The sequence below is a fragment of the Tursiops truncatus genome, chromosome 14 (genome assembly GCF_011762595.2).
Source record: "Tursiops truncatus isolate mTurTru1 chromosome 14, mTurTru1.mat.Y, whole genome shotgun sequence".
NCBI classification, from domain to species: Eukaryota; Metazoa; Chordata; class Mammalia; order Artiodactyla; family Delphinidae; genus Tursiops; species Tursiops truncatus.
The window spans coordinates 8,390,942-8,404,260 of NC_047047.1; the positions used below are offsets into that span (position 1 = coordinate 8,390,942).

General features: G+C 38.6%; 1 protein-coding gene across 6 annotated transcripts in view; it reads left to right on the forward strand.

Moving 5' to 3' along the window:
* Positions 1-13,319, forward strand: part of TMEM131 (transmembrane protein 131) — a 192,812-nt gene that overhangs the window by 121,361 nt on the left and 58,132 nt on the right. For all 6 annotated transcript variants that reach the window (XM_019931144.3, XM_019931142.3, XM_019931143.3 and 3 more), the window contains 4 exons: positions 2,812-2,962; positions 3,061-3,117; positions 4,052-4,113; positions 12,205-12,313. In XM_019931144.3, coding sequence (XP_019786703.2) covers positions 2,812-2,962; positions 3,061-3,117; positions 4,052-4,113; positions 12,205-12,313 — 379 coding nt within the window. The remainder of the gene's footprint in view (positions 1-2,811; positions 2,963-3,060; positions 3,118-4,051; positions 4,114-12,204; positions 12,314-13,319) is intronic.

The window sequence follows — 13,319 nt, forward strand, 5'->3', positions numbered from 1 at the left end:
CACTATGAATAGGTTCTGAACATCAAAGTTTCTTTGTTAATTGCTCTGTTAAACACACACAGCCTCTAGATTCTGTCATATGACCAGTCTCAGCCAGGGAAGGGACGTGGAGGGGACGCTTTTAGGATATTGACTTGAACATTTAGAAACCGATTTGTCAGTGACTAGGTTAACTTCTAAGGTGTAGAAACACTCTAGCAGGTAGAAGTGTGTAATGGGTGGTCTCTTTATATCCTTTCACAAAAGTGATTTACCTTGAAATTACGATATTGTTTGAAAAGCCTTTGGGAGAAATAGTGTATAAAACAGTGCTTCATAGAATTAACTATAAGCAATTAAATTTGTATTATAATTCTAGATAGAAGAACTAAGAATTTACTATGAAATATAACCGGATTCTAATAAATAAACATTAAAAAATTCAGATTTCTGATTAGTTAAGAACTGTAACGAATGGTAGCAGACATGGCAGATTGTTTTAATACTCCTAGCAGCTACGAGAAAAGATATAGTGACTTATTCCTACAAATCTAGAGTGAGAAAAAGTCAATTGGCCTTGACCTCACCCCCAGCCCATTTCAGTGTACATGAGAAAACCCCAGCTCCTAAAGATGGGGAAGTGGATGGTCTATCTCTAGTGGGCCCAGGAGGGTTCCAGTCACCTCTTTCCTACTTTGAGACTAAAAAGTTAAGAGAGTAGAGGCAAGTGAAGACCAGTAAATTCTAAACCATGGGGATTTCTTAAAATAGGCCAAAAGGTGTGTGCAGAAAAACTCTGGTGGTCCCGAGGGAGCCAGATTATTCAAAAACCAGGAAAAGAATTATACCTCAAAAACAAATTTTTTTTCCAGTGAGTCTTCCTTCTAGTGTAGATGTAAGTGTTCTCTTTTTATGAACCTAAAAAGTAATGCTATCTTACATGCTCAGAGCCTTACTGAACGCGGTTGGTGAACTGTGGATTTGCTTGGGAAGCTTTGTTTTGTTAGGTTTTAAATGAAAGGAGAGCAGAGTCTACTCTCTCTTGGTTAGCATTTAAAGAGAATCCTAAATGGGCAGAAGACCATTTCTCCAAAGAAGATATACAGATTGCCAACAAACACATGAAAGGATGCTCAACATCACTTATCATTAGAGAAATACAAATCAGAACTACAATGAGGTATCACCTCACACCAGTCAGAATGGCCATCATCAAAAAATCTACAAACAATAAATGCTGGAGAGGGTGTGGAGAAAAGGGAACACTCTTGCACTGTTGGTGGGAATGTAAACTGATACAGCCACTATGGAGAACAGTATGGAGGTTCCTTAAAAAACTAAAAATAGAACTACCACTTGACCCAGCAATCCCACTACTGGGCATATACCCAGAGAAAACCATAATTCAAAAAGAGTCATGTACCACAATGTTCACTGCAGCTCTATTTACAATAGCCAGGACATGGAAGCAGCCTAAGTGTCCATCGACAGATGAATGGATAAAGAAGATGTGGTGCATATATAAAATGGAATATTACTCAGCCATAAAAAGAAATGAAATTGAGTTATTTGTAATGAGGTAATGAGGTGGGTGGACCTAGAGACTGTCATACAGAGTGAAGTATGTCAGAAAGAGAAAAACAAATACCGTATGCTAACACATATATATGGAATCTAGAAAAAAAAACTGGTTCTGTAAAACCTAGGGGCAGGACAGGAATAAAGACGCAGACGTAGAGAATGGACTTGAGGATATGGGGAGGGGGAAGGGTAAGCTGGGACGAAGTGAGAGAGTAGCATTGACATATGTACACTACCAAATGTAAAACAGATAGCTAGTGGGAAGCAGCCGCATAGCACAGGGAGATCAGCTCAGTGCTTTGTGACCACCTAGAGGGGTGGGATAGGGAGGGTGGAAGGGAGACGCACGAGGGAGGAGATATGGGGATATATGTACATGTATAGCTGATTCACTTTGTTATAAAGCAGAAACTAACACACCATTGTAAAGCAATTATACTCCAATGAAGATGTTAAAATAAATAAATAAATAAAACATTATTTAGCTAAAATAATAGTATATTCTGAAACTGTTGCATATGAAGAGACAGTTAATGAGTATGCCGCTAAAAAGTGTAGGGAAAAAAGTATTACAGAGATGTATCAGGAAGTCCATCAATTAAAAGAATTTTGTTTAAAAAAATAATAAATTAAAAAAAGAATCCTTTTTGCGATGACCTAGAGAGGTAGGATAGGGAGGGTAGGAGGGAGGCTCAAGAGGGAGGGGATATGGTGACATGTGCATGCATATGGCTGATTCACTTTGTTGTACAACAGAAACTAGCACAGTATTGTGAAGCAGTTATACTCCAATAAAGATCCGTTAAAAAAAAAGAGAATCCTGTAAACTTCTGGAGAAGCAGTTTCCCTCTGATGGTGATGTCTCTGTTGTTTAGAGAATTTCAGGACTGAATTATATACCCAAGCACCAGCAATACATCAAATAGTAATTGATTTTTATAGATAAACTCTATCTTAATCACTTATCATCTTAATGATGATTTTGCCACTGACAGTTTGTTTTCATATAATTTTATTTCTTTCATTTTGCTCAGTTTTACACACCATACTTCGTTAGTTTTAAGATATGTGTGTTTTTAACATCCTCCAAAATTGGACTGTGTGTTATAATCAGTGGAATGAATATATTTGTTTAATTGGCAATATGTTTTTTTTCTTAGTGTATAAAATAATAGTGCATCTTTCAGGTGATGTCATCTTATTCAGTAAACTGTGGTGGTTTTGCTACATTATGGTCTGTTAACTTGTCAGGAAATTCCTCCTTATGAAACCAAGGGAGTGATGAGAGCCAGTTTTTCATCTAGAGAAGCAGATAATCACACAGCTTTCATAAGAATAAAGACTAATGCTTCAGACAGCACGGAGTTTATCATTCTTCCAGTTGAGGTGGAGGTTACCACAGGTGAGTGGATGACTAAAGGAGCTGCAAGTTTGTTCTGGTTTCAGTACATCCTGCTCTGGCGAAGTGAAATGTAATTGTTTACTTTTCTTTTTTCCAAGCTCCTGGAATTTATTCCTCAACTGAAATGTTAGATTTTGGTACACTGCGAACACAAGGTAAAAAAAGAGACAGTGTCTTTATAGGTCTTTTAAAAAAATCCCTGTATTCATTGCTGAATGGCTCTACTTTAACTCCTTTGTAATTAATTCAGCTTTGAAAATTATTTCTCAGTGGGTCACATGATCTTGTAGAAATCTGCTTTTGGGAACTCAGAGCCCTTAGTGATTTATACCCCATTCCTCTGAGGGATACCACCGCTTACAAGAGGGGAAAGCAATGTCATGGGTCACTTAAGTCTTCTAAATGGAAGATTGAGGCATCAAGTCGCTTCTTAGTTTCTTAATCCAGTTTCTCACCTATTTAGTTATGCTGAATCTTTTCTTTTAATAGTAAAACAAAGGAAGTAAAAAGATTGCTGGATTTTTGTTTAGATATGGATTATTCAATTGCATTATAATAACGTAATGTTAGAAATTGGTCCCCAGTAGTCAGAGAAAGAATTCAAATTCTAAAATTGAAAATAACCAATAAAGGATTTATTAAGAGAAAAGTAAGAGTACCTGTAATATGGGATTCCTGTGGGCCATATGTAATTAAAAATTTGGTTGTTTAGGATTGAAGACTCATTTCTGAAAATTAGATTTGGTTTTAATATAATAATTTTATATTGTACTTTACTGAATTGCTTCATTATGCTTTGCTGGGAAACTAAAAGATAGTGATAACGTCAATTTCAATGAAAACTTTTGTTTTGTTTTGTTTTTTGGTCCCATTGTTTAGGAGGGGGCAGTTCCTATAGTACTCACTGTCCTTAAGAGTAAGGCAGTTCCTGTCAAGGAGTGTGATTGTCACATTCTTTTTATAAATGTGATTGTTATTCTAGTTCACATTCTAAAATACATTCAGTCTGATATCTAAAAAGAGAAAGATTCTAACTTGCTATAAAGCATACCATTTTAAGAAATATTTTCTTTTCCTCAATTTTAACAGATCTACCAAAAGTTTTAAATCTTCATTTATTAAATTCAGGAACAAAAGATGTACCAATAACAGTAAGTTTTTACTTTTCTTTTTCCTAATTTATATATTCTTTGTTTTTAAACTTATGACAGTTTAAAATGATTAAACTCTTGCTCTAAAGGAATTCTATTTTATGGTGACCTGGTGACACTTTGGTTCAAAGCGTGATACAAGAAACCTGTTCTGCCTCTCTAATCACCAGATTTTCGGGATGAGAAGGGCATGTGGACAATCTTCTCCAAGCTAAGTGTGAACCAAAGTTCATGAGGTTCCTGTTTAGGCCTGTAGAGTCTGATAAATCCTAGGATCTGCGTGCCATGTGCAAAGAAAAACGGGTTGTTAGACTTAAGGTACAGTTAAGTAAAAAGAGAGAAGAAAAGATTCAGATGAGTTGGAAAGAGAAATAAGGAAGCAAAGAAATCCGGTAGGTAGTGGTTGAGTGCTGTTAACATTTGTCTCTGGTACCCCTTCTAACCTGCAGCTGCCGTAGTTACCCTTGACAACACACTGTAAACTAGGGTCCTCTCTCCCCCTCACACATACTCGAAGAACAGGTGACTTTGATGCCTTGTAAGTGGAAGTGGAGTGTCATGAGATGGTGAGCAAGGTCACTGTGCATTAAAATGTGGTTACCTGGGATGACCATCTCTCCCGTCACTTGGGGTTTGTATACTCTCTTCTCCTTGGTCTCTATTCCACCATTTGGTGGTAAACTCTGGGTTTGGGCAGGGATGGGCAACAGTCTGTTAAGTCTCAAAGCCCATCTGATCTATTTCATTTTATCAGAGTTCTCTGAATTTAGGTTTTCTGACATCAGCACAGGTTATAATAAAAATATACTGCTTTCCTCTTCCCTTATTCTCTTTGTAACTTGGGAACCTCACCAGGAGGTGAGGTGGTGAGCTAAAGCAAAATCTAGGTAGACCTTGCTCACTAGTAGAGTCATAGTCTAAGCAGTGTCCTGCCATATGACCTAGTATTTCTTCCTGCTAGGTAGGAGGATTGGGGGTGGGTTAGGGGAATGGAGTCTGGTAAAGCAGCGGTCCCCAAACTTTTTGGCACCAGGGACCGGTTTTGTGGAAGACAGTTTTTCCACGGACCGGGGTGGGTGTGGGGGGACGGTGGGGGATGGTTCAGGCGTAATGCGAGCAATGGGGAGCAGCAGATGAAGCTTCACTTGCCCACGGCTCACCTCCTGCTGTGCGACCCAGTTCCTAACAGGCCGCAGACTGCTACCGGTCTGCGGCCCGGGGGTTGGGGACGCCTATGGTAAAGAACTTCCCCCAATCTGCAGTGGAGCTGAAACTACCCCAACCTGAGGTTCCTAGCACTGCAGTGTTAGGCCGACTGAGAGGGACCTGCTCTGAAGGTGCCTGAGTCTGCTGGGATTCATGCCCCTGCTCCTTGGTGAAGTCTTCAAGGGCCTGGGACCCTTCCACAGATGACAAGGAACAGCTCCTTTGACCTAGCCACTCTGATACTATATTTTTCTTAAAAAAAAAACCACATAGTGCTGACTGTTACTGCTATATTGAGGGGTTAGTGATTGTTTTTGCCTCTTTAATCTGTATTGAAATTTTCACAAGTCTATAGAAGAATGAGCAAAATAAGAGCAATATAGGGCTTCCCTGGTGGCGCAGTGGTTGGGAGTCCGCCTGCCGATGCAGGGGACGTGGGTTCGTCCCACATGCTGCGGAGCGGCTGGGCCCGTGAGCCGTGGCCGCTGAGCCTGCGCGTCTGGAGCCTGTGCTCCGCAACGTGAGAGGCCACAACAATGAGAGGCCCGCGTACCGCAAAAAAAAAAAAAAAAAAAGAGCAATATAAATATTTATAAAAATATGAGTGTGTATATGTTAACATAATTAACATAAAGTTGTAAACACCATTTCTGGATAAGGACTATTCTGAGATAATGTCATTGTTTCTTTGACATTAAAATGTTTGTTGTTTTATCATTAAAGGTAGTAGATAGTTGGGAGAGGGTTGTTTTTGTTTTTTTAATAGAATAAGTGGGGAAGTGTTCTTTCCTCTTCTGTTTTTGGGGAGAGTTTTTGAAGGATTGATGTTAATTCTTTAAATGTTTGGTGGAATTCACCAATAAAGTCATCTGGGCCTGGATTTTTCTTTGTGGGAAGTTTTAAAATTATTAATTCAATCTCTTTACTTGCTACAGGCCTGTTCAGATTTTCTTTTTCTTCTTGAACCAGTTTCAGTAACTTACGTCTTCCTAGGAATTTTTTCATTTCATCTAAGTTATCTAATTTGTTGGCATACCATTGTTCACAGTATTCCCTTATAATACTTTTTTTTTTCCTGTGAGGTAGGTAGTAATGGCCCATCTTTAATTGTTTTTAGCAATTAGAGTCTTCTCTATATTAAAAAAATTTTTTTGGTCAGTCTAGCTAAAGGTTTGTTGATTTTGTTGACCTTTTCAAAGGACCAACTTTTGGTTTTGTTAATTTCCTTTTTTTTTTTCCCTTTGGTTTGATACCAAAATACCCTTTGTTTTATGAAGAAAGGTAGTAGATAGTAGGAATTTCTCCTTCCCTGCCACCAACATCCTCACATTTGCAAAATAAAAAGTTAGAAAACCTGCTAGACTTCCTCACACACACACACACACACACACACACACACACACACACACACACATTTTAGATTTTACCAGTGAAATGCAAAGGCCTAATAACCACTGCTCTGTTACAACATTTTAAAATCTCACTTTGTACTCAGAATTGTGCTTCCTTTTGTTCAAATGTCCTAGTTTACTATATCAGACTCTCCTCTGCAATGGAGCGTGATTCCTTCTGCTAGATTTGTCCAGCTTGCTTTGGCTACAGCCTACAAGAAGTTCTTTGAACTTCTTGGTCCTGGATTTCTTCTTGAGCCCAGTTGGCATCATGAAGCACAGTTACCGCATACGTGATGATGTGCACACAACTCCCTCCCCAGCCCTTTCCTGCCCGCATGCTCAGGGCACTGACCTCCACGAAGGAAAACTCCTGAAGCACACCGTCTGGCCGTACGTCCTGGGATTCAGCAGCACATTTGCCTGGAGGGCAGACCCTGCCTATTGGTGGATCACTTGCCATTGCCTCCGTTTGAGATGTCAGATAATTTTTACTTTTTATGTGTTCTGCATGCTGTTTGTTTCTTACTGGTTTCTTCAGTCTGTGGGATGTCTTGTACAGAGGAGGAACTCTCATGCTTTTGGGGCAGACTTCAGGCCTTGAAGTCACTTCTCCAAATGTGAGGGCTTAGAGATTTGATGGGAAAGTGCATTTACTTAGCCCAAGCATTCTGGTCTAACTTTTTACATACAATAAATAGACTCAAACAAATGTCTTTTTCAATAAACATTTTCTAGAAAAATGAAATTAGCAATTCTAAGAATGTGAATGAAAAAATGTAATTCATTTATGATAGGTAATTCAATATAAACAGGCCCATGTTCCTCCTTTTCTCTTTTATTAAGGAGTTTTAGGATACACTGTAAGTGAACATTTTTCTTACCGTGGGTTAGACATATCTAGGTTCTTTACACAGATTACCTTGTTTGATACAGCTCTCTTGTAACGTACTCAGGTCCTTGTTTTCCAAATAGGGAAAATGAGTCAGACCTTTTTATTTTTAAGTGACTTAATTTGACTGTAAAATGTACAAGTTACATGAAAGTATATTAGGGATATAATGATACTTACTAATCAAGTCTTTATGAATATATCGTTTTATATTCAATATTCCCATTAACCTATTGATTTATGTATATGTGTTTAGATCTACATTTGTATCTACCTATGTATGTATTTTTTTCTAACATCCGAAGCCTATACTCTGCCAGGGTTTTGGTAGTTTTATCTCATTTCCTCATTCATTCCTTCATTCACTCATTCAGTCAATATTTAATAAGCGTCAACTATATGCTAGCTTCTGTGCTAAGTACTGAGCATACAGAAGGGAATCAGACAACCAAGGTCTTTGTCCTTACTGAGCTCATTTTTTAGCTGGGAGACAGACAAACAGGTATGCAGCATAATTGTAAATTGAGAAATAAGCAGAATGGCATGGAAGTCGGGGAGGGAGTTGGTTTAGATAGAGTCGTCTCTGAAGAGCTGACGTTTGCCGTCATAACTCAAGAGTGAGAGGTAGGCACCCATAAGAAAAGCTGGTGGCCAAGTGTTCCCATCAAAGGGATCAGCAAGTGCAAAGGAATAGCTTTGATGTCAAGGGAAGCAGGGTTGAGGGGGTGGTTTGAATGGAAAAGATGAAGGCTGGAGAGTCAAGCAGGGCTTCCTGGGGCCCTGGGAGGGGTTTAGATTTTTTTATAAGTGCAATGGGAAGTTACAGAATTGTAAGCAAGAGAGTGATGTCATTTGATTTATGCGTTGTAAAAAGTCAGTGTAGCTGCTTGTGGAGAATGAACTGCAGAAGGTTAAAAATCTGTTGCATGGTCCACTTGAGAAACGACGGTAGCTTGGACTCCTCGCCTCATCAGCCAGGGGATGAGCCCATCTGCCGTGGAAACTGAGTTTTAAGAGAGCTTCCCAAGGTTTTTCCTGTGTTTTTCTCCATAATATGCCAGACCTAGGGACTGGTGCATTTTTTTAAGTGTCCTCCCTCCCTCCATTTCACAAATATATAGAATTTTAGGATGAGCTCAACAAGGCTAAAACCCAGAGGGTTTTTTAAAATTCCCCTTCAGGGAATTCAGAGTCTCTTCATCTTTCAAGACATAAGACCACTAAAGGAAGCAGCTCCAAATATAAGTTCCTCACCTGTCAATGGACAAGATGCCCAGGTCCAAGCCTTCCTGACATTGTCTATAATGCAACTTTGAGAATATGGTTTTCCTCAATGTTTATAAAACAATACTATATAAATGATGGAATAAGTTTGCCTGAGATGTCTTAAGGCACCTTTGTATGAAGTTTCCTTGCTAATTAATGAATAAAAACCACAGCTGTACTTAATTAATTTTACTAATGTCAACTTGACATGGACCTTAGCTCATTTGTGCACCTACTGTTAAAAATACAATTGCTATATACTGAAAGGTTATTTTTCTTGCTAGCTCAAAGTAGTTGAGTAGTTTCAGAATGTCCTGAGCCTTGAGTTTCACTTGAGAGTTACAGAGCATTAGTTGGGTATGAATGTCGTGAGAAAGGCTGGAACTATTGGGTTGGCCAAAAAGTTCGTTCGGTCTTTTCCGGAACAAACTTTTTGACCAACCCAGTATACTTCAAGCCTGTGCCAACTGCCTTTCCTGGGAGTCTTGCCATATTTTTTCCACTTCTTGATTATCTTTAAGTAAGCAACAGTTAGTGACCGGTACTAAAATATATTATTAGTATAAATATGCTTATTACAAGTTAATGATTATTTATTATTTTTCATTTAAAACTGTCAGAATGAGCCAGCTATTTAAGTGTTTTGCTTGTTTGTCTCTCTTTGTTTTTGTTTCCTTGGAAAACAGGTTTTAACTGATTGGGGGATTTTTTTTTTCTTTTAATGGTAACAGGTGAACAATTTAATTTAGACCATTTGTATAAAACATGAGTCAGTTGAATATTATTTTACTGTTAGTGTGACATGTTTTAAGGTAATAATACTGAATGTGAAGTTTTCCTCTGGTAAGAAAAATCTTAAAGTGTGTTTCATGTGAGAAAAACATTTTTTTCATCAAATATTTATTCTTAGTTCTTACTACTTACTGTGACTATGTATGGTAATAGATACCATTGCTTAGCTGTTTCTGACATGGGGTTGTGCTTGTTACTGATGAACCACCACTTAAATTCTTTAAGTGTTTGAAAATGGTCAAGGTTCCCTTGCTGCTGTATCCTAATCAATAGAGTAAGTGAAAGAATTAGGAACCGTATGTGTCCTCTGTAAACTGTAAGGCTTTATACGGTCATCTCTCTAACAGATCCTGACCTCAGGATAAATGTGTCTAATTCAAAAAAAAAAAACAGCATAATTAGGGACTTCCCTGGTGGTCCAGTGGTTAAGACGCTGCACTTCCATTGCAGGGCGCCCGGGTTCAATCTGGGTTCCTGGTTAAGGAACTAAGATCCCACGTGCTGTGTGGTGCAGCCCCCCACCAAAAAAAAACAGCAAAATTAATAGAATCACAAAATTTTTCAGATAGGTGGAAACTTAGAAAAAAATCTAATCCAACCCCTAGGATTTTACGGGTGGGAGAAATAAGGCCCAGAGTAAATGGGCAGCTTACTCAGACTCACACTGCTGGTTAAATAGTTAGTATCCTTCTGTTGTAAACTCATCACTCTGGGTCTCACCTGTACTTCTATACTGCTTTCTTTTCCTTTGGAAAAAGTTTTTAGTGTAGTGTGATGAAACCAAATGAACCTTTTGTCCAGTTAGTAGTTTATCTTATAGTCAAACCGCTTTGTTTTACTGTTAAAAATACACACACACCCATACACACGTATACATATATACATACCCTTCAAGGAATGAAGAGATTCATACTTTAAATGATTGCTAATAACAGCAAGCTTATTGATAGTAAATATATTGATATGAACCAGTCAACTCCCAGCTCCATTAGAGATTCAAAAGCAAACGAGGGGCTTCCCTGGTGGTGCAGTGGTTGAGAGCCCGCCTGCCGATGCAGGGGACATGGGTTCGTGCCCCAGTCCGGGAAGATCCCACATGCCACGGAGTGGCTGGGCCCGTGAGCCATGGCCGCTGAGCCTGTGCGTCTGGAGCCTGTGCTCCGCAACGGGAGAGGCCCACGTACCGCAAAAAAAAAAAAAAAAAAAAGCAAATGAGGAGTTCTCAAAGAAGAAGAAAGAAAAAGAGTTAAAATACTGGGAGAGCCTGAGGCCAAGAGCTAAGGCAATTAAGATTTCTAGCACAGGAAACTGCAGGGCTATCCTCCCAGGCCTAGTAAAGACACCCGAACAGCTGAGGACTAACAGCAGTGGGAAGGGAGGCGCCCTGCTGACTGGGACTGAAAAGCAGTGTCTGTCATCACTCTGTATGTAACCAACTTTGTTTCCTATGATTGAAGCACAATGCAAGAGACTGCTTTTCCTCACACTCTTCTGAGGTGCTTCTTGTGCCTTCAGAGGACTGTCCTTCATTCTCTATAGGCAGATTCCACCTTTATAAATGAGCAGAAAAGGTGGGTGGGGAGCTGGAGGAAGAACCTGGTGGCTCATGGGGATCTGACTGCGCCCATGTTAGCACGATTGCCTGATGAGTGTTCCTTTCTACTGGAAACATCTTGCTTTGACAAGTTTATAAAGCCCCTGAAAATTCAACGGAAATCCCAGAAGTGTTCTGAAATCAAAGTAGTATTCAAATTGCATTCTAAAAGAAGATTTTTGATCAAGACTTGTGTTCAATACCACAATTTTCATTAGTATATGTTTGGGCAGTAGGATGCCAGGTGAAGAGCCCTGGACCAAGTCAGGACAGCTGGTTTCCAGTTCTGTCTCTGGCTGCCAAGCTGTTGAAACATCACTCAGTATTGCAAGATGTCCTTCATCTGTAAAACAGGGAAGGAAATTGGTATCTTTAAAGGGCCCTTCCCATGAAAAATGCTTTTTGTCAGTGCGGATTATCATATTAAAAAAGTAACTGCACTTAAATAGTACTTATTTTTTAAGCTTGCTCAAAAAGTGCAAGCTTTTACTGTTTTGTTGTTGTTGTTTTAGGTTTAGTTGTTTGAACGGAAAGCTCTTACTTTGTTAAGTTGAAAGCGTTCTGACCTCTTCCAGGTTGCGCATCCCTGCCATCCGCTTCCTCACGGTTCACCCCACAGCTGGGAGTGCAGCCCCTATCATAAGTCCTCATGTCCCTTTCTCTTATATATAAATTAGGCATTCATTTAGAAAATAAATAACCTTTTCTTCTATGTTACGTATTCATACCCATTGTACTTTTTACAGTCACTTTATCATTTTCCTTCTGGTCATCATTTTATTTCATAAGAATAGTCTAATGAAGTTAATTTGAGGTCTTGTCAGCTTAGCCTACTCTATTTAAAGGGACCACATAAAGTTAAACTTTTCAAGTTTTGATTCTGCTTTACTTTTCACTATAAACTGAACCACTAGACTAAAATAATGCGATGTAAATTTTTCTCTTTGCAGAGTGTTCGACCTACACCACAAAATGACGCTATAACGGTACACTTTAAACCAATTACATTAAAAGCTTCAGAAAGTAAATATACCAAGGTTGCAAGTATCAGCTTTGATGGTAAGTGTTCAACTTTTTCTCTCTGATAGAGTGCTCTTATTTTGATAAATTAGAAGGCATCTATGTTGACATCTTAATATAGAAACCCAGACCATTTTACAGTCAGATATTATAGTACTGGTTAGGTTGGTTTTTCTTGTAAATCATCACCAACTCTTATTTGATTGTTTCACGAAAGAAAATATTCTAACTTCATAAACCTAAACTAATATTAGCAAATACATTAGGGTTGGAACTAAATTTTTGTTATCTGGGCTCTTTTACATATATACCTATTATGCTTTGCCTTAATTATGAAGTCATTAATTTTTGTAATTAAGTGAATATATATTTGAATTTCAGAAGCATGTTTGAATTTAAGAGCAGAAATAAAGTATTTTCTGTAACATTTCCATATATTGGCTTTTATTAACGAGGCAGACTGTCCTACCTAAACTAAAATAACTGCCTTCATGATAGAATTGTCAAATTAGATAACAATGATTTCAAACACGTATATTGTGTATTTTGACATTTGAAATATTAACCCAGACTTTAACATATTTTAATAGCATGTTTTTATTCAGTTTTGCCCACTTTACTAGAACATTTACTGAATTTGCTGTCATAAAATTTTTTGAGTAGTGATGTAATGGCTGTCTGACTGTATATGTAATTTAAATTTAATGAAAGCTGAAACTCCAAGTGGGACTTGGCTCATAAGGGCACGGGCAAGTGAGGAGCCCCGAAGCTTAAGCTTTGGCCGCGGGATAAAGCCATCTTTACTCATGGTCCACATTTTACAACTAAGCTCCTCATCAGAAGAGAATATTTGGTCACTGAGTGACCTGCTGAGTGTGGCACAGTGTTTGTGAGAGCATCTATGCTCACTCCATGCACATGGAGAGTCTGGGGGAGAATCTGGAGCAACTGCACAGTTGGCTGCCAGCACAGTGTTCATCCTATGAGCTCAGAGAAAACTCCCAAAGAAGTTAAGATTAAATACATGGCATACTTCCATAGTCCA